Below are 19,986 nucleotides of genomic sequence, written 5' to 3' on the forward strand. Positions count from 1 at the left end.
TTCTAAGAAAGACGCTAATCACAACATATGTGCTTTTTTTTCTTAAAAAAATGTTTAGGGGTACTCTCATTTTGACTCAAGAAAATCACCATTTTATAGTTCAAATAGGGAAATATAAATACAGTAAATGGACAAAAGTACAAAGATTCACAAAATGTTTAGGGGTATGCATACCCCCAGAAAAAAAGCACTGTGTGCATTTATCTAAAAACTAAAGTATGAATGCATCTTGTTTTGGAAACAATTGTTTTTACAAACATTGCAAAAACAAACTAAAGATTAATTTGTTTGACTGAAACCCACATGCTTAATCAACTAAGATTTCTTTAATGGGCCACCGTCTTAATATTCATGTTGTAATGTTCTGGATGTTTTCATCAATTATGACAGGGGCAGCCTGAGGTGAAACAGGAAGGTGGCACCCTGTGCAGGGACTGCCCACTGCCCCTGCCAAAGCCTTGCTCACTGGGATGGCACGGCTTCTGCTGCTGGGACGATGCCTGAGAGATTGTGCAAGGCCTCTGGGAGATCTTGCAGGGCTCTCATGAGATCTTGCTGGAAGCAACCACCGCGATGGGGGGGGGCACTGGGGTGTGTGCCCCTTAGGTTATTATTATTTATTAAATTTGGATACTGCCCTTCATCTGCATATCTTGGGGTGGTTCACAGCATAAAAATACAACATAAAAATACAAAATACATAAGAAAACAAAACAAATAACCCCATTCCCCCCAAACACATTTAAAAGGGTATAGGATGTTAATCAGCCCAAAGCCTGGTTGAAGAGGAATGTTTTTGCCTGTTGCCTAAAGGTGTCTAAAGGAAGGCGCTAGCTGAACTTTCCTAGGGAGAGATTTCCACAAACTGGAAGCCACTGCAGAAAAGGCCTGTTTTCTGTTACCACCCTCCATGCCTCTTGTGGGAGAGGCACACAAAGGGCCTCAGGTTATGATGGCAAGGTCTGGGTAGGTTCATATGGGCCGAGGCCGCCCTTGAGGTGTTGCAGTCCTGAGCCACTTAAGGCTTTATAGGTCCAAGCCAGCACTTTTAATTGGGCCCAGAAAATAATCAGCAGCCGGGCCAGGATTGGTGTGATACATTTCTGAACCATCTTCAGAGGCCGTCCTAAGCACGATGTGTTCCAGTAATCTATCCTTGAGATTACCAGAGCATAGAAAGAAATTAGGCTATCCCTGTCCAGATAAGGGTGCAGCTGGGCCACCAGCCCAAGGTGATGGAAGGCACTCTGCGCCACTGAGGCCACCTGAGCCTCAAGTGACAGCAAAGGACCCAGAAGTACCACCAAGCTACATATCTGCTCCTTCAGAGGGACTGTAAGCCCATCAACAGCAGGCAACCCCCCTTCCGTACAGGCCAGGCCAGGGAACTGCCCACTAACAGTGCCTCAGTCTGTCTGCCTCAAGGACAGTCTGGTCCTGAATTATGGTATCTTTAATTCTCACCTTTTGATTTATCCTCCAGTTCATCTCTGTGATTACAGTCTTGTGAGATATGCTCTTGTATTATGCAAAGTGGAGGAATGGCTCTCCACTCATGGGTTTCGCCCTTCTGGAAGGTGGAGGCAAACCTCAGCCTTTGCCTGACGGTATGTGTGAGAGACCTGAGAGGGAAAAGCGGGTACAATGCTTGCTAGGAAACACGTGCATTTATAAGGAAATAACATAGGCCTCTTGTTTCAGAAATGCTATCTTAAGCAAAGGCAGATCCAGGCACATAGATCTGATCAACAGACTTAAAACTCAGATGAGAATTTATTTGTAGCCAACAGGTGATAATAAATCAATGGGTGGCAGGTGTTTCCTTAGAAGATTAAAATATTAAACAGTTTAAAAATGAATACACCTCCAAGTGGTATATCACACACAGACACATAATCACTTAATTTAATAAAAAAAACACCCAAGAAAAATAAAACAAAAGCATAACAACATGTACTGTAAAAACATTTAAAACAAAACTTCAAGCACACAAAATGGGATTTAAGCGCACAAAACTCTGATTTTATGGCAGAGGTGAGGGCATTCTGTGATATAGGAGCAGCAGCAGAAAATGCCTGTTTTTGGGGCCCTGCCCTATGAAATTCTGTAGGGTTTGGTGCTGCAGCTAGAATTTCCCCAAGTGACCTAAGTGATCTTACAAGCCTGTGCAGGGGCAGGTGGTCATCCAGGTAACCTGGCTCCAAGTTGTTCAGAGCTTTTTATACATTTACTGGACGTGGCTGCTCATCATCTGCATTATCTAGCCCTGTTATTTACAAATGTAACACTGTTCCATAACTTAATGTAAGCCACATCATGGGTTCCCCTGCTCTCATATATGCCATCTGCCAGCAGTGCCCTTACATCAGTTCAGACCATTAGATCAATATTGTCAGCACCTCTCCAGGGTTTCAGATAGGGAGTCTTTTTAAGTTCTACTTGGGAGATGCTGGAGAGAGAACTTGAAGCTTTCTCTGTGCAAAGCAGATGCTCTAGCACTGAGCCACAACCCTTTCCCGTTTGTCCCTCCCGCAGAGGACAAGCCTACAGAAAATAATAAAGGATTGAACCTGACACTAGAAATGGCAGTGCCCAAAAACAAGCAGAACATTTCAAGCATCGGGACATTCTGTTTCTGATCTTTAAGATGGTCATCCATGAACTTCAGAGTGAAACTTCAGCAAGAAACTGCCAGGATGGTAACTTACCAAAAAGTTTGGTACTATTCATTAGGGTCCAAATGGAGGCAATAGGTTCTTGCCCTGCTATAGAGGTTGTGTTGCCACCAACACTTGTCATAAAAGGTTCGTGTGCTTATTTTGCACACATTGCTAAGCAAACGGTCTGAGATTGTGCTTTTTGAATTTTATTGCCATTTAACTCCAGCATTTACATTTCGCACCCTTTAAATCCATGTGCAGTATATGCATGCCTGCCAACTGAGATTCACACTGCATGTAGCTGATGCAGTGGACCCTAGAATTACAAATGTTTATGCCATAATAAATTTAAGGTACTATACTACAAGCCTCTTTTTAATCTTTTGTTAAACAACACATTTATCCTCCTCAAACAAGGTACAGTGGTAACTCGGGTTACGTACTTAATTCGTTCCGGAGGTCCGTACTTAACCTGAAACTGTCTTTAACCTGAAGCACCACTTTAGTTAATGGGGCCTCCCGCTGCTGCCACACCGCCAAAGAACAATTTCTGTTCTCATCCTGAAGCAAAGTTCTTAACCTGAAGCACGATTTCTGGGTTAGTGGAGTATGTAACCTGAAGCGTATGTAACCTGAAGCGTATGTAACCCAAGGTACCACTGTATATGAGGAGTGCTGTGATGCACGTGTATCATTATGCAAAAATTTAAAATGAAATCATTCCTTTTTCTTCAGAACTACTCGTTTATTCACAAGCAAATTCATGCAGATTAACTAGCTACCATCCAAGACACATTTACCTGGGAGTTCCAACTAAGTGACATCTATCCATGTTATAGTGACTAACACAACAGCTAATCAAGTCTTATCATGTATTGTTTCTTATTTTTTATTTATTAATAAACCAAATATCAAGAACTTACTGTTGAAAGCAGCATAAGGTTGGGCATTATCTGCGAACTTATTCCAAAACATTGCAAAAAAAATTTCCTATTTCCCCATAAGCCTGAGGTGGTTTATATGTACCCTTTTGTAATAAATTGGCTGAATCATGGTCAGTATAGACCAAATCTCAATCAATTCAGATATAGAAGGATATACGCTCCCCCCCCATTTTTAGCTAGTATAATAATAACCACCACCACCATCACCACCTTGCTTCCATCAAGGTTGAACACTATTTATTTATCATTTTCCAGAATAATATATTTTAGATATCCAAGCAAAAATTCTAAAGGTTCCAAGGAGATATGATATCTTAACATGTAAAAAGATATAAGCCTGAACAGATTTCCAGAATAATTCTATTTGAGAATTCCAAACGATATGTATGTAATTTGCTTTATTTAATCCAAATCTTCAACACTTATCCAATCCTAATTATACATTAAATTTAATTTATAAGGCATTAAATACCATTGATAAAGGGTTTAAAAACAGTTCTTTAGGTCTTTATGAGAATGGAAGTTGTCCCAAATCCTGCTCCGTTTAGTGTGTTGCAACACACTTCATGCCATCATCTCAGTAGTCCTTACAACAACCCTGGGGAGTGGCCTACCATCACCACCTTCATTCCTTTGCCATGTTGCAAACAGGAGGGCCACAGTTGAGAGCAGATTACCTGAGATCACCTGCCAGAGGTGAGGTGTCAAGAACTTCCTGGTTTCCAGCTCAGCCTCTGCCTGCACACAGATGCTCTTCCTTTCCAGGGGGGCATGGGGGTGTTTTATGGGGGGAGGTAATCACTCCTCTCCTCCAAACTGACACCAGATGATCCATAGAAGACAGAACTTGCCCTATGGACCTCTAAGAGCACATTGTGCCTCTGAGGCTTCCCTGGAAAACAACAGATTCAGTTTGGGAGGTGGGGTCCTCTCTCACACCCCAATACCCACGCCAGGCCGTCTGGTGCCCCTGGATTATGGGATGCAGCGCCTGTTAAAAAGAGCGCGCGAAAAACCTCTTTGCAGATTGCCTGCTTTCTCGTTCACTCGGCCCAGGAAGAGATAAGAAATACAGGAGATTCCCCCCCCCCTCTGCAGCTTCCACTTCCTGGCGGCTTCTGGGTCTCTCTGCCAGCCCGGCTGCCAGCCCCTCATCTCTCCCCAGTCCGCCCTCCTTGGCCTCTCTCTCCGCCCTCCCCAAGGCAGATGCTGCCAGGGACCCCGCCACCTCTCCAGGACCCTTGCAGAGCGCAGGCTGCCCTTTCCTCTAGCCCCCTCCGCCGCACCTCTCGTCGCCCCCCACCCCAGCCCTACACTCACGTGTACGTCCCCATGCACACGCGCAGCCTGCAGCGCCTGCGTGCTCGGGCGCACTCGTGACCCGCCAGCATCCTTCGCCAACATGCGCTCCGGGAAGGACCGGCCGCGGTCCTGCGCGGAGGGCGCCCCAAGCGCGGCTCTCCCGCGCCGCCGCCTCCCCCCCCGCCCCAGTGTTTACGTTCCGGGGGCTGCCATGACGCCTGCGCGCGCCCTCCCCCTTCCTGCCCGCCCCTCCCTCCCTCCCTCCCTCCCAGTATTCTCAATGCTGGGAAATGATTGTTGAAGGACTTTTTGCATAAGAAATACACACAACAAAAAACACAACAACAACCCCAAAGCGCCCCACCACCACCGTCGACCGCCTCGCCTGCTGGGGCTGCCGCTTGCGCAGCTCCAGTGCTTCCTCTGCCCCCCCCCGCTGCTAAAACACACCCACCCACCCCAGAAGTGCAGATTGCAAAATTTGCAAAAGGGGGAGGGAGAGGGGAAAAACTTTGCAGAGACCCGGATGGCCTTCTGGAGGGGTGGGGGGCTGGCTGCGGGTTTGTTTCTAGAGGCGCTCGGAGGTGGGGGGATCCCCCCCTCCCAGGGTTTCCCCTTCTCTTTCGTTTTGCAAGCCTTGTGTGTGTTTTGGGCCAACCCCCCCGGCAGGAAGAGCCCCGGCCGAACCTTTGCAGCAGGACCCAAAGGAGGAACTGTTGACAATTAAGAGATGAAACTCTTCAAAAGATGGAGGCAGAGAAAGACTCTGGAAGAAGATTGGTGTGTAGTGATATGTTGTTGTTATTATTATGGTGGTGGTTTGGGGAGTAGGTTGGGTTGGGGGGCGGAGAGGGGGGGTTGTTTTCAAGCGATTTTGCGGAGATGGCTTGTAGGTGGAGAGCGAGAGGCTGTTTGCAGGGCGGAGGGGAGCTGCTGGCGTGTCTGTGTTTGGGGCTTTAAACCCCGGGCATTGTTGCTGGGTGTGTTTTAAAGTGTGCTTTGCAGGAAAACGGCGGCACCTCTCAAGTGTGATGGGGGGGGCACAGCTGGTGCATTGCATCTCCCCCCCCCATCTCCTCCTGCGACCCCTCGATCATGCGAGCAAAGGAGAAGAGCCCAGGAAGCTCCGCTTGCAAGTTGGGCTCAAACACGCTTTGGGGGTTGTTGCTGCCCCCGTAGCCCAGCCAGCGTGTTTGTCGCTGTGTGTGCCTCTCTTTAAAAAAAATGGGGGGGGGATTTAACTCCTTCCTGGCCCCCTTTCCCCCAAACCTTGACTGAAAACACTCCTGCCCCTCACCCCACTCTCAGCGTTGGTTTGTTTTGTTTTAATGCACTGAATGCCACGCTAGGTTTTGAAGAAGCGGGGGTGTATTGTGGGGGGTTTGCAAAAGTCGGGGGGGGGGGCTCTAGCCCATAAATCCCATGTTACATAATGCAATGTGTTTTTTAAGAGGCTGGCTTCCGGTGTGACTAGGGAAACAGTTGGATTATGTAAATGTGTGCCCGGGCTTGCCTGTTTTGCGTTTCTTCCTGCGAAAGAGTTGCTGGTTTTTCGTTTCCAACGTTCGGGCAAGAAAACCCCGCCATCGTGGGCGGAGCGGGCTGCCTAATAAACTCACCCCCACATGGCTGCCTTTCCTTGTTGCTCGTTTGAATGGGCAGTTTGCTTCTGCGCCCCCCCCCCCGCTTGCCTTGCCGGGTGCGATTTGCCCACCTGGCCCTTCATGACCTGACGTCTCAGCCCAGCCCTGGCCACGGGGAGAGTCCGCAGGCCTCCAGGCTGGACTACCGACCTGCAACATTCACGACTGAGTACCGTTCACACGCACACGCGTCCCCTGTTAATTTAGGGTTAGGAATCCTCAATCGGGGTTGAGGGGTAGTCCGCGCTCCAGTTGCAGAATACATTTTGCTTGCATTTTGAAAACTGGGCTGTTCCCGTCCCCACGAGCAATGCGCTGCAAAAGCCATCTTCTCACTTGCACGCTGCAAGCCCTCTGGGCCCGTCCTTTCCCCTCCGCGCTGATTTGCGCGTATTTGGACCTTATTTCTGTATATTTATTTTTGTGTCTACGTGGGGCTCCTGCAACGACCGAACTTCTGGTCTGTTTGCCCAGACCGCACACAGAGAGTATGTTTCGCTCCCGGCCGCCCTTCAAAGGAAGCGCTACCTCTACACGTTTTGCACGCGTGTGCACCGACGCACACGTGTATGTGTTGTGTTCTCACCACCACCACCTTCCCCGTCCTGCAGCGATCGATCGGCAGGAGGCTGTACGACGAGGACGACGACCTCTCCGACGTGGAGGAGATCGTCAGCATCCGCGGCTTCAACCTGGAGGAGAAACTGAGGAGCAAAATGTACCGCGGAGACTTCGTGCGGCCCATGGAGGGGAAAGGTAACCCGGGGCGCCTCTCCGAGGCCTGGGCCCGAGCGCCGGCTTGGGAGACCGGGGCGGGGAAGGGGTTTCCCTACCTGCCTGGCGGAAACCCCCGACGGCTTCTTGGCCCACGTGCAACTTGCCTGGTGAAGTTCGTATTTCCCGCCAGCATCCCCTATTCTAGGGGATCCGGTGACGAGGAGCAAGAGGGGAGGAGGAGGAGAGCGGGCTGGGCGAAGAAGAGGCAACGGCTGGGTGACTCACGCCAGGGGAGCCCGGCCGGGAAGCGACCCTGCTGCAGACGTGCGCTTCGCGGGGCGCGCGTCCCTTGACGTGCCGATGGCAGCTTGGAAAGGCAGTGCATGGAAATAAAGAGAGAGAGGGGTTTTAAAGGAAGTGCAATGATTTTGCACCACCGATTTCTACCCCAGCCGCAGCCTCCCCGCCCGGATATGTCCACAGCGCATGGCGGAGTTGACCTGGCCTGCCTTGACGCCCCTGTTGCAATGGAAGCAGCAAGGCTCTTGCACCCAGCCTGCTCCCTCCTCCCTGTCGGGGGACCTTGGGCCTCCCAGGTGCACCTTCCTCTTCAATTCCGAGGTCTTGTGCACGCTTCCTGAGCGGGTTTGGGGGATGCTGGTAGCAACTAGCTTCTTCCCCCCAGGAGGCTGCCGGATTGGCCTTGGTCTTCAGGCTTGGGGTACCTGTTTGGGTTAAGTGTTATGCAAGCAATTTCCGGTCCAGTTCTTAGTTCTTTGTATAATTCTTTGCCACTCTCCCAAGCAATCCACTTGTATGTCTTCCTTTGTGAATCTTTTCCTCGTTTCATGAAATGGCTCCTACAACTTAGTTATTATAATATGTAAATCTATATTTAGAAAAAAAATAAATTATAGTGTTTTTCAGTGAAATTTCTTTTGTTTCATAAGTTCATCAGTAACATGGAATGGGTGCCAATTCCAAATTCCCCGTTTTTCCATTTTAGACTATTCAACAATAAATATAAATCACACACAAATCCAGTATAGTTTTCTGTGACTTTCCTCCCTGCTCTTCTGCAGTTTCTTATTTTTCCATCAAATTCTTACTGCATATCTTAATTTATCCTTTTTACCCATTTATCCTTTTTAATTCCCTTAGTATATTTATTGCTCGTTTATATCATTCCTGCTAATGTTTCTAGGTGTTTACAGTTTGTTTTCATATATTCAATAAATTCCCCCCCCCCGTTTTGCTACAAAGAGTTTATCATCCTGTTCTCTTAATCTTCTGGTAAGTTTAATCATCTCTGCATATTCCATCAATTTTAGTTGCCAGTCATCTCTTTTTGGGGTCAGTTCCTCTTTCCAATTTTGTGCATTTATCATTCAGGCAGCCATGGTAACATACATAAATAGATTTTTCTGATCTTTCGGCATCAAATATACCTAAAAGGAAAGCTGCTGGTTTTCAAACAAAAATTATTTTAAACATTTTTTTCAATTCATTATAAATAATTTCTCAGAAGGCTTTTGCACCTTACAGGACCACCACACATGAAAAAAGTACTCCCTCTCTTTTTACATTTCCAACATACCAGTATATTGGATTTAGACTTACACATTTTTGCCAGCTTGGTAAGCGTCAAATACCATCAATACATCATCTTCATGTAGTTTTCTTTTAACGTGTAGCATGCTGTAAATTTTAAATCTCCTTTCCAAAGTCTTTCCCATGCTTCCATATCAATATTATAGTCTATATCCATTGCCAAGTGTATCATTGATGATTTAACCATTTCAACCTTTGTTTCCCATTCTAATAATAATTTATACATTTTAGACATTACCTTTTGGTTTTTTCTTTAGCAGGTCTTTTTCTAATTGTGAGGTTTGTGAGGTAAAGCCAATTTTTTAATCAATCTTAAAAGTCTCATTTAGTTGATGATATTGTAGCCAACTTGTTAATAATCCACTTATTTCTTCAAAAAAAGTTAGTTTACTCTCTCCTTCCTTCTCTATTAACAACTCCCTTTAAGTTACCCAGTCCGCTTCCATGTTCTTTTTCCCCCACCGCTATGGCTTCTACTGGTGAGAGCCACATTGGTGTTTTCTTTTCCAGCAAGTTTTTATATTTATCCCATACTCTGTATAGATGTTTTCTAATTATATGTTAGTGAAACTTTCATGGATTCCAGTTTTCCCATGCCACAAATATGCATACCAGCAAAATTTATGATCATGTCCTTCAAGATCCAAAATCTGTGAGTTCTTCAATAAAAACCACTCCTTTAACCAGCAAAGACAGAATGTCTCATAAGTTTGGTCTGGAGAAGCCACCTTTCTTTCACATCATCTCAGAATGTCTTAAGTTTGGTCTGGAGAAGCCACCTTTCTTTCACATCAATCAAATTTTTTTGAGCCTTATCTGAAAAAATGGCTTCAAATAGTGGTTTGTTGGCAATAGATGCACCAGAGAAAAACCCCTGGTCAAGGTTCACACATAACACTAGTTTAATAAGCTGATAGGATAGATAAATAAAAATAAATAATAATAATAATAATAAAATAATAGCATTATGTGAACCAGCCTAAACTACCTCACAGGGTGGTTGTGAGGATACAATGGAGGGGGAAGAACTGTCTTCAGCTTGGAAGGAAAGTGGAAGGTGTAGTCAACAGGGCCCCACCTGCACTAAACATTTAAAGCAGTATCATATTATTTTAAACCAGTGCTTTTTTTGCAGGGGGACGCATACAGTGGTACCTCGGGTTACATACGCTTCAGGTTACATACTCTTCAGGTTACAGACTCCGCTAACCCATAAATAATGCTTCAGGTTAAGAACTTTGCTTCAGGATAAGAACAGAAGTCTTGCTCCGGCGGCGTGGCAGCAGCAGGAGGCCCCATTAGCTAAAGTGGTGCTTCAGGTTAAGAACAGTTTCAGGTTAAGAACGGACCTCCGGAACGAATTAAGTACTTAACCTGAGGTACCACTGTACTCCTAAACATTTTGTGAATCTTAAGTTTGGCCTCATTGAGGGGTAGTATTTTAATATGAGTAGGAAAATGAGAGTACACCTGAACATGTTTTTAGAAAAAAAGCACTGGTTAAGCCACTCTGGGAACTGAAGCTCTGCGAGGGGAACTCTTAACACCCTTAGTAAACTGTACTTCCCAGGATCCATGGGGTGTGTGTGGAAGTGCTGCCTGTTAAAAAGTGATGTCATAGTGTTTTAACGGTATTGTGCAGATAGGGCCCAAGTTGTCTTCATGCTTTGGTTGTTGACTTCCTGGAAGCCTTTTGGAAACTGGGCTAGATGGATCTTTTGTTGCTCTCTCATGTCTTTTCCCCTCTCTCGTATTTTTCCTCCAACCAGATTTCACTTTTGAGTATGTGCAGCGAGAAGCACTTAGAGTCCCCCTCATCTTCCGAAGTAAGGATGGACTGGGAATTAAGTAAGACAGTACTCCTAATGTTTAACAATATACCTCTGTTTCAATTGGATGCGTAGCTTGCCCCGTCTCAAGGGCCTGGGGTGGGGAATAAAGGCTGCCGGTGGCCTTTCTGAATGAAACATACACACAAGGCCAGGCTTTTGGGGGATATCCAAAGGAAGCAAATCCCAAAATAGAGGGGCTGGCTACGTTTTGGAGTTTGCGTCCTTTGGAGAGTCTGCAAAACCTGAGTCAGGTCTTCTAGAAGCAAGACAGAGAAGGGTTTTTCAGATGTTGTGGCATCCCTTTTTAAAGTACCACTTCTCTTGCCTTGGGAACACTTTCATTCTCATAAAATGGAATTGCCCTCAAGGTGTCATTGGACGTGAGCTCCCATTAGCACAACCCAGCATTGGCAGTGGACAGGGAAGATAGGAGCTGTTCTTCCAACAAGAGCTGGAGGTTCGTGGGTCCCCCTTGCTAAGCAAATAACTGCTGCTGGCCTCATAAGCCGAGGAGTAGTGGCTGAAGTGCCTCAGCTGTGAACAAGGAATGTCTTAACATTCAAATCCTGGGGTGTGCCATCCGTAAAGTAGGTGGGCTACTCAAAACTCGGCCCCCAAATCTTCAATCTAATATGGGGGAAACCAGGGCTGACCTACTTAACAGGTCTGCAGTAGGAGAACTAAGTTAGTGTCTGTAACATCCTTCAAATGCTCATAAAAAGTGGTGACATGTATACACAGTATTATTATGAGTTTGGGGTGGGGGGCAGAATCCACCATTAGCTTTTTCTGACAAATCCCAGCCACCAAGTTGTTCTTCTCATCCCTGAAATGGCTACATTTAGAATGGGCATAGCGCATTTTTACAACCCTGGGTTGGTCTGTGGAGCTCACTGCCACAGGTACGGTGAGGTCCAGTAGCCTAAAATGGCTTTTGAGAAAAGAAAACATTAATAAATGGACCATCGATCTGCAACCCCAATACCCAGAAGCGTAGCTCCCATGCTCAGAGATTATATACCTGCCTGAGCATCTGATTTGAAGAATTCTTAACACCCTCATTGGGAGCTTTTGTGTGTTGTGTAGCCAGCCATTGTCAGGAGGCAGGTTGCAGTGCTGAGGGAGAGTGGGGCAGCCCAAGATGGCAGTTCTTGTGTAAATTTCCTCTTGTCTGTGTTTACCTCCCTGAATTCAAATTATCCCCTCCTTCCTTTGCGGATTTCAGGATGCCGGACCCAGATTTCACTGTACGAGATGTCAAGCTGCTAGTTGGTGAGTTCGGTTTAGATATGCTGCTTTTCGTGCTTTGGGGGTTGGGGAGGGAGAAAGAGAAATTACCTCTGTTGAAGACTGTGTCCAAAAGTATTCAGATGCCCACATATTCCTCGTATAAACTGTACAAAAATGACTAGTTCACACAACTGTATTTGCCTGGTGTACCAACAAATAACCTATGTGACTCCGTTGTCTACCTATCCCTTTGTTGTTTAGTCGTTTAGTTGTGTCTGACTCTTTGTGACCCCCTGGACCAGAGCACGCCAGTCACTCCTGTCCTCTACTGCCTCCCGCAGTTTGGTCAGACTCATGTTTGTAGCTTCGAGAACAATGTCCAACCATCTCGTCCTCTGTCGTCCCCTTCTTCTTGTGCCCTCAATCTTTCCCAACATCAGGGTCTTTTCCAGGGAGTCTTCTCTTCTCATGAGGTGGCCAAAATATTGGAGCCTCAGCTTCAGGATCTGTCCTTCCAGTGAGCACTCAGGGCTGATTTCCTTCAGAATGGATAGGTTTGATCTTTCAGTCCATGGGACTCTCAAGAGTCTCCTCCAGCACCATAATTCAAAAGCATCAATTCTTCGGCGATCAGCCTTCTTTATGGTCCAGCTCTCACTTCCATACATCACTACTGGGAAAACCTATCCCTACCTGTGTTAAATTAAGCCTCCATATTCAAAGGTAGTGTATCTGAGTATTAGATTCTGGAGACACAACTATGGTTGCTTTCATGCCTTTCTTGTGGGCTTCCTGGAAATACTTGCCTTGATCCTCAGGTCACATCTTAGCATTCTTGTGCCTCATAATAGCCTGAAAAGGTTTGGGGTGAGGAGGATAATATCTCTTTCTGTTACGAAAGTTTTCCTGTAGTGTCACTTGGCGCAAACTTTTATTTACTGTGGGCGACCAGAGACATAGCGCTCACAAGCCTGTTGTCCCTACCATGGCTTTCCCCACTAGGCCACATTACCTGGGGCAGGTGGGCGTTGTCCAAAACACCCAGAGGACACCAGGTTGGTGAAGACTGATTGAAGCAGTAGGCACAACTATTTTGCTAAGGATAATGGCGGTCCATTTGCAGGACAACACAGAGACCAAAGGCAGCTATGCCCTAGAAGTCTGCAGTGCCCAGGATCGCTGCGTAATACATACAGAATAAGGATTTTATTGATACAAATGAAAGTCAAACACTTGCTTGTTAGCCACGACATTAAGTGGTTTTTCCTAGGCCAGAAATGAGACGCCTGCCACTTATCTAGAGGGCACATGTAATCTCACAGTTTTTTTTCATACTATAAGGAGGTGAGTTCTTCCCAGGTGGGGTTGGTGTCAGATGGGGATCTGTTGTTGAGCCGTTGTTCTGTGCATGTTTGTGTACTGTATTTTCTTTTAAAGAGATAGCATTGCACTGTAAACTTCTTAAATGTATAAAGGCCTTGCTGGATTCATTATGCAGAAAGTTGCTAAAAGAAGTTGGAAAGGACATATTGAACACTAATCCGTATAAATGGTGCACATCTGTATACATCTGCAGAACTGTACATAATTTATTCTTCTGCTAGCCATGTAGATATACAGAAGATGTACCACAGAGAACAGTCATACCTCGGGTTACAGACGCTTTAGGTTGCACGTTTTTGGGTTACGGATGCTCCGAAACCTGGAAGTACCAGAACGGGTTAATTCCGGGTTTTGGCGCATGTGCAGAACCACTAAATCGCGCTATGCGCAGAAGTGCCGAATTGCGTGCGCTGTGGGTTGCGAATGTGCCTCCCACACAGATCAATTTCGCAATCCGAGCGTCCATTGTACGTCTTCTTTCTTGCCAGCTTAGGCTTCTGGATATTGCCAGATACCATCCAGATACCTTCAAGCCTATCTGTTTAACCATGCGGGCTGAAAACTTGCTTTGAAAACGAAACATTCCTGAAAGATAGAAAGCTGAGATCCAGTGTTACGTAATGCACTTGGCTGTTGTAAGCACAGTTATATATCGCAGCATAATGTCGCTAGTGCTGCTGCACTTTGGGAGCACATGCTCGGCTGCGAGAAGAGTGGCTTTATGGAACAGACTCCCTTGGAAGGCTGTGGACTCTTCTTCCTTGGCGGTTTTAAAGCAAAGTTTAGATGGCCGTTGGTCAGGGATGCTTTAGCTGAGATCCCTGCAATTGCAGGGGGTTGGACTAGATGACCCTCAGAGACCTTCCCAACTTTCATCCTACAATTCTATGGTTTATGTAAGTTGAGTTTCTCTTGAACTAGGTTAAACCTGGGACAAGAGCAGGAGGGAATGGCTGGCTTGATATTTGCCAAGCTGCAGTGCCCCCACTGCTGGTGGTGAAAGGGTGGCATTGCAGCTTCTGGCCTGGCAGACTTTGGTCACAAATGGAGCTGATAGGATCCCATCTGGCTCTCTAAAGGTCCTGATCCTCCCCTGCCTCCTCAGTGTCCAAGCTGTTGCCCTATCTGCTTGCTTGCAGGACAAACATCACTGGCAGAGAATGGCTGGCAACATTTGTACATGGCAAATGAGGACCTTTTGGGACCCTCAACAGCAGGTGTGGGGCACACAGATATGTGCTTGGTACTCTGTGAAATGTGGCCCCAGTCAGTGCCCATTTTTAGTGTTGGGTCAGAGGTTTTGTTGTGTCTAATCTATCAGCCTGAGCCAACATAATAAATGTAGACGTGGCATACTTTTTAACAACAAAGCAAAGTGAAATAGAACAAAATCCTTAGCACAGGACCGCTGGGTGGGATGCAAGTGTTTCAATTCCTCATGCCACTCTTTTCTGCAGAGAAAAATGCTTGCATTACTTCCTTTTAGCCTCACAACAACCCTGCAGGGCGGGTCTGGGCGAGAGGGAGGGTGACCTTGAAGATCTGAGCTAGCTGCAGCCCTTTGAAGGATGCCTGAATGACTGTGAGGTCTCGTGTGTGTGGTCTCTCTTTCTTGCTTTTAGGATCAAGTTTATTAGCTAGAAGCCTTTCCATCTCTGGGCCGCAGCAAGGAGTTAATGGCACCACTTGGATTTAACAAGCTAGAGTAATTGTCTCTTTCCTTTTAAAGGGAAGTTTAACGGTTTTCTCTCATCTTGGGGGGGGGGGAAGATGCCCACTCCTTTTTCCTTTCCTCTCCCCTGATGCCACAATCAGAGCCCTGGCAAGCTTCTCTTGCCATTGTGAGCCTGGTCTACCTGCCTGATGTGCAGGGAGCTGTGAAGCCTTAGGGAAAAGCTGGCTGCTGAATCCTTTTCTAAACCTAGTAACTAGGATTTCAGCTTTTTGCCCTGCAAAGTCTTCCCTGTGTGAACTGCTCTGTGGGCCCTTGTTCTGTGTGTCTGAATTCTGGGGCTTTTTTCATGAAGGAGGAGCCTTGCTTACTGCTGAAATACAGTGGTACCTTGGGTTACAGGTGTTTCAGGTTACAGACGCTTCAGGTTACACACTCTGCTAACCCAGAAATAGTATCTTGGGTTAAGAACTTTTTGCTTCAGGATGAAAACAGAAATCGCGCGGCATTAGCTAAAGTGGTGCTTCAGGTTAAGAACAGTTTCAGGTTAAGAACGGACCTCCAGAACGAATTAAGTTCTTAACCCGAGGTACCACTGTAATGGAAGTGGATTCTCCTTGGATAACTTGTTTATTATTGCTCCCGTTGTGGCTTTCAGTCCCATCAGGAAATGCTTTCCATGTCGATTTGGCTGCAGAACCCCAGAGCATTTGACCCCTTGAACTGCAATGAATTCTGGGGGTGTGGGGAGAAGACACTGCTTAAGGGTTCTCAGGTCATGCTGTTGCCCCATTTCTGTGAGAGAGCAGGACCTGGGATACACTACCCCCCTCCCCAAAATGGGTTGGCCTTGTGAGCCTCAGGCTTGCATTCTGTCTCCTCCTGTTCCTCCTCTTGCTTTCAGAGGTGGAGTGCCTCCTTTCCTGAGCTACTGCCAAAGCATGGTTTGCAGTTTCCTCCAAAGCCAGTAGTTTGCACAAACTGCACTTAACTTGAGGAATGGGGCCAGCAAATGTTTCTGCAGGCTGCTCTCCCCCTGAGCAGCACATTGCTCAAAGGGAATAACTGAGTCAGCATTGCAGGGCTTGACCCTGAGGAGCCATCAGACCTGGGCATCCTTGCCCTGGGACTAGAGCAGTGTTTTTCAACCACTGTTCCGCGGCACACTAGTGTGCCGCGAGATGTTGCCTGGTGTGCCGTGGGAAAAATTAAAAAATCCGAAAGATTTTTTTTTTTTATAAAGTCAAATTTTCGATTGGGGCGCCGTCCCCGGAGGGAGGCGGGCGAGTCGGGCGGCGAGATGCGGAGCGGCGGCGACGAGGAGAGGCCGCCCAGCGCGGGGCTCTCGCCGTCTGCCTGCCTGCGAGCTCGGCGGGCAGCGCCTTCGTCCGCAGCGCCCGCCTCGTGGCTCTCATTCCCTGCCCCTGCCAAAGCTCACCCAGCCAAGCCGCGCTCTCCTTCCTGCCTCGCTTTGCTGCCTCCTCCCCCCCCACCCCCAAAGCTTGGAGGTTCCCCGGCGCCGGCCTGCAGGTTTGACCCCCTTCTCACACCTGTTCACGCTCCTTGCACGGAAAGGGGCGGATGGGGAGGAACGGGGCTCGCCGCTTCCTCCGCTCGCCCTCCCCCCCTCCTTCGTGCGTCCCTCCCGGCGTGACGCTGCACGCTGACGTCACGGGGCTGTAACGTGGTGTGCCTCAAGATTTTTTTCAAGAAACAGGTGTGCCTTTGCCCAAAAAAGGTTGGGAAACACTGGGCTAGAGGTCCCCACAGCCTGGGGTGCTAGATTTCTTTCAGGTGCCCTCACCTCTCACAGGGCCGCAGCAGCAGCAGAGACGGTGGCTGGAGCTTCAGTGCATCTTGCCTGACTAGCTGCCCATGAGGCTACTGGGGAGGAGGGAGCAGCACATGGAAATGCCTGTGTGGATCGGCACCTGATGGAGATTCAGCTCCCATGCAGGCTACAGATCTTTCCCAAGCTACGGCCTTCCTTTCTGACACCTGGAAACAAATCTGCAAAGGATGCTGTTGGTTCTGTCCCCAGATCCCTGCTGGGCTAGAGTTCTTGGTTTATCTGCAATTGAGATCAAGCCAGTAGCATAGTGACACGCTGGTCCCTGCTGCCAGCACCCTGGTTTGAGCCCTCTGTTGTCTCCCCAAAGCTCATCTGCCCAGCAGTTGATGCCTCTTCCAGCTGCTCGCATTCCCATTGCCTCTTCCTCATCTTGCTTTGGGGCTGATTCTCCAGGTCTATCCAAGATACCTGCCTACTCCCTAGTAGTAAAGGTACCCCTGAGCATTAGGTCCAGTCGCGGACGACTCTGGGGTTGTAGTGCTCATCTCGCTCTTTAGGCCGAGGAAGCTGGCATTTGTCCACAGACAGCTTCTGGGTCGTGTGGCCAGCATGACTAAGCAGCTTCTGGTGAAACCAGAGCAGCGCATGGAAACACCGTTTACCTTCCTGCCAGAGCGGTACCTATTTATCTACTTTGACGTGCTTTTGAACTGCTAGGTGGGCAGGAGCAGGGACCGAACAATGGGAACTCACCCCGTCGCGGGGATTCGAACCGCCAACCTTCCGATCGGCAAGCCCTAGGTTCAGTGGTTTAGACCACAGTGCCACCTGCGTTCAAATCCCTAGTAGTACATTTCAGCAAAAGAATCCCACTGCTATCACAAATCAGCCAGGCTCCTGACACTCATTGCTCTGGCTTCTAAAATCTTGGTAGCTGGGATTAACTGACACAAAAATGCTTAACATTGTTTTGGCTGCCTTGCATTTTACGGATTAAGGCTGTATTGACATGTTCAAAGACGTCATGGTGTTGCATGGTTGCTAGCGAGCTAATTGTGCTTCTGGTGAAATAAACCTGGTTTGCAAGGCAGGACATACTGTGGCTGCATTCACATCTAGAACATGAAGCCAGGAGTGGCTGACATGACGCATTCCAGATGTTGGAATGCAACTTAAATCAAGCCCGGCTAGTGGGTAGAAGTGGTAGGACTTTTAGCCCATGCCATCTGGAAGAGCACCATGTTGGCTACCCCTGTGCTAAACTGTGGCTTATTTAAGAAACCACAAATAGCCTCACAGACGATCAAACAAGCGGAAGTTGGTTTCTCCAAAGATTGGTTTGCTTTCCAGCGGCAGTGGCCGGACAGACGATGGTTAGTCTCCTGGGCTGGATTCGGACATGGAAACAAACCACCCTTTGCCCTAAACAAATCACGGCTTAGTGTTGTGCATGGGCCAGGCCACTGATGTGCCCAACGAGGTTATGTGCCTCAGGATTGTCATTCGTGTTTCATGCCCAGTGGTGAGTCTTAGCTAATGGTGTTTGTGCTGAAATAGCTGTGTGCTTTGGGCACACTCCTGTATACTTGTGAAGTGTCCCCTTGTTTTTCATTGACAATTGCTTGTGCTTTTTGCTCACATTAATACTAAATACATTTCATGCATTAAACTATGTTTTACAGTTAAAACTATGAACATGCAGGAGGCAGTGATGGCCACCAGCCTAAATAGCTTTAAAAGAGGGCTATTGAAGGCTCCTTGCCATGATAGCTGTGCTTCTGAATACTGTTGCTGGAAAACACAGGAAGGGGAGGGTGCTGCTCTTGTGGGCTTCCCCCAGCCATCTGGTGGGCCGCTGTGAGCCCAGGATGCTGGACTAGGTGGCCATTGCACTGATCCAGCAGGGCTCTCGTCTCACGTTCATGGCTGATTACTTGACCCAGTGCTGTCACCTGGATCACAAGGGCAAAGAGAGGGCCTGTCGTTTTCCAAAAATGGTTCTGATCAGCTGTGGTCAACTTCCTGACTCGAGTGAAAAGCTCTTATCTCAAAGGTGTCCGCCAGGGCAAAGATCTTCAGTTTTGGGCTTGTGCGTTATGGCAGGGGTCAGGAAACTTTTCCAGCAGGGGGCTGGTCCACTGTCCCTCAGACCTTGGGGGGGGGGTGGACTATATATATATATATATTTTGTGGGGTGAACGAATTCCTATGCCACACAAATAACCCAGAGATGCCTTTTAAATAAAAGCACACATTCTACTCATGTAAAAAGACACTGGTTCCCGGACCGTCCGCAGGCCGGATTTAGAAGGCGACTGGGCCAGATCCGGCCCCCGGGCCTTAGTTTGCCTACCTATGATCTATGGCCAGATTCCTCAAACTGTTGATAGCCGAGGCACATATTGTCTCCCCCTGAATTAAAAGTGGAGGCACGGGTTCACTCATTCACTAGAAGCTTATTTTTAGCATGTGTAGGAGGATGAATTTTCCTTCGCTCCCCCATCCTCCCAATGCTTTTGCATGAATCACTGATCATAGTGGATGGAGGCAGACCTAGAGCAATGACTCGTTCCAAGAACTAGCTGGGAACTTTCCTTTTGCAGCTAGGTAAATTCTGCTGGATCTTTGACTCACTTGGATATTTCTGTTGCAATCACATCTTATGCTGAAGGTGCAGAGTTGGGCAATATATCTCCTGGCAGAGCTGCTAAATACACCTGTCTGGAAACCTGGAGAGCCCCTGCTAGTCAGTGCACAAAATTCTGAGCTAGGTGAACTATGGTCTGGCTTGGGATAAGGCTGTTTCCTTGCACCAAGAAAGTGTAGCTGTGTTGTTTAGTGGTTAGAGTGCAGGACTAGAACCTGGGAGACCAGGATTCAAATCCATACTCCGCCATGAAGCTCGCTGGGTGACCTTGGGCCAGTCAATGACTCTCAGCCTAGCCTACTTCACAGGGTTGTTGTGAGGATAAAAGAGGAGGGGGAGAACCATGTACAGTGGTGCCTCGCAAGACGAAAAGAATCCGTTCCGTGATTCTCTTCGTCTAGCGGTTTTTTCGTCTTGCGAAGCAAGCCCATTGACGGATTAGAGGATTAGCGCTATTAGCGGCTTTTAGCGGCTTATCAGCTTATCGGATCAGCTGATAAGTGGCTTAGCGGCTTAGAAAAAGGGGGGGAAAGGAAAAAACCCCCGCAGGAAC

The 19,986-nt window shown here is 47.6% G+C and overlaps 2 protein-coding genes across 7 annotated transcripts in view; one reads left to right on the forward strand and one right to left on the reverse strand.

Annotated features, from left to right (window-relative positions):
• LOC309521550 (calcium release-activated calcium channel protein 1) overlaps window positions 1-5,095 on the reverse strand; it is a 41,634-nt gene extending 36,539 nt beyond the window's left edge. The window contains exons 1-3 of one of the 4 annotated variants that reach the window (XR_014214705.1): window positions 4,925-5,095; window positions 4,282-4,496; window positions 1,155-1,622 (exon numbers count right to left, since the gene is read on the reverse strand). The gene's annotated coding sequence lies outside the window, so the exon portion shown is untranslated. Of the gene's footprint in view, window positions 1-1,154; window positions 1,623-3,308; window positions 4,497-4,924 lie in introns of those variants that run through there. The other 3 variants (XR_014214703.1, XR_014214704.1, XM_082204190.1) reach the window with 3 other exon arrangements.
• A 304-nt stretch (window positions 5,096-5,399) lies between these two features.
• KDM2B (lysine demethylase 2B) overlaps window positions 5,400-19,986 on the forward strand; it is a 96,596-nt gene continuing 82,009 nt past the window's right edge. The window contains exons 1-4 of one of the 3 annotated variants that reach the window (XM_082204093.1): window positions 5,400-5,686; window positions 7,161-7,305; window positions 10,647-10,725; window positions 11,935-11,981. In XM_082204093.1, coding sequence (XP_082060219.1) covers window positions 5,654-5,686; window positions 7,161-7,305; window positions 10,647-10,725; window positions 11,935-11,981 — 304 coding nt within the window. In that variant the 5' untranslated portion in view covers window positions 5,400-5,653. Of the gene's footprint in view, window positions 5,687-7,160; window positions 7,306-10,646; window positions 10,726-11,934; window positions 11,982-19,986 lie in introns of those variants that run through there. The other 2 variants (XM_082204092.1, XM_082204094.1) reach the window with 2 other exon arrangements.

Source organism: Podarcis vaucheri (assembly GCF_965113315.1).
Source record: "Podarcis vaucheri genome assembly, chromosome: 16".
In the NCBI taxonomy this organism is placed as follows: domain Eukaryota; kingdom Metazoa; phylum Chordata; class Lepidosauria; order Squamata; family Lacertidae; genus Podarcis; species Podarcis vaucheri.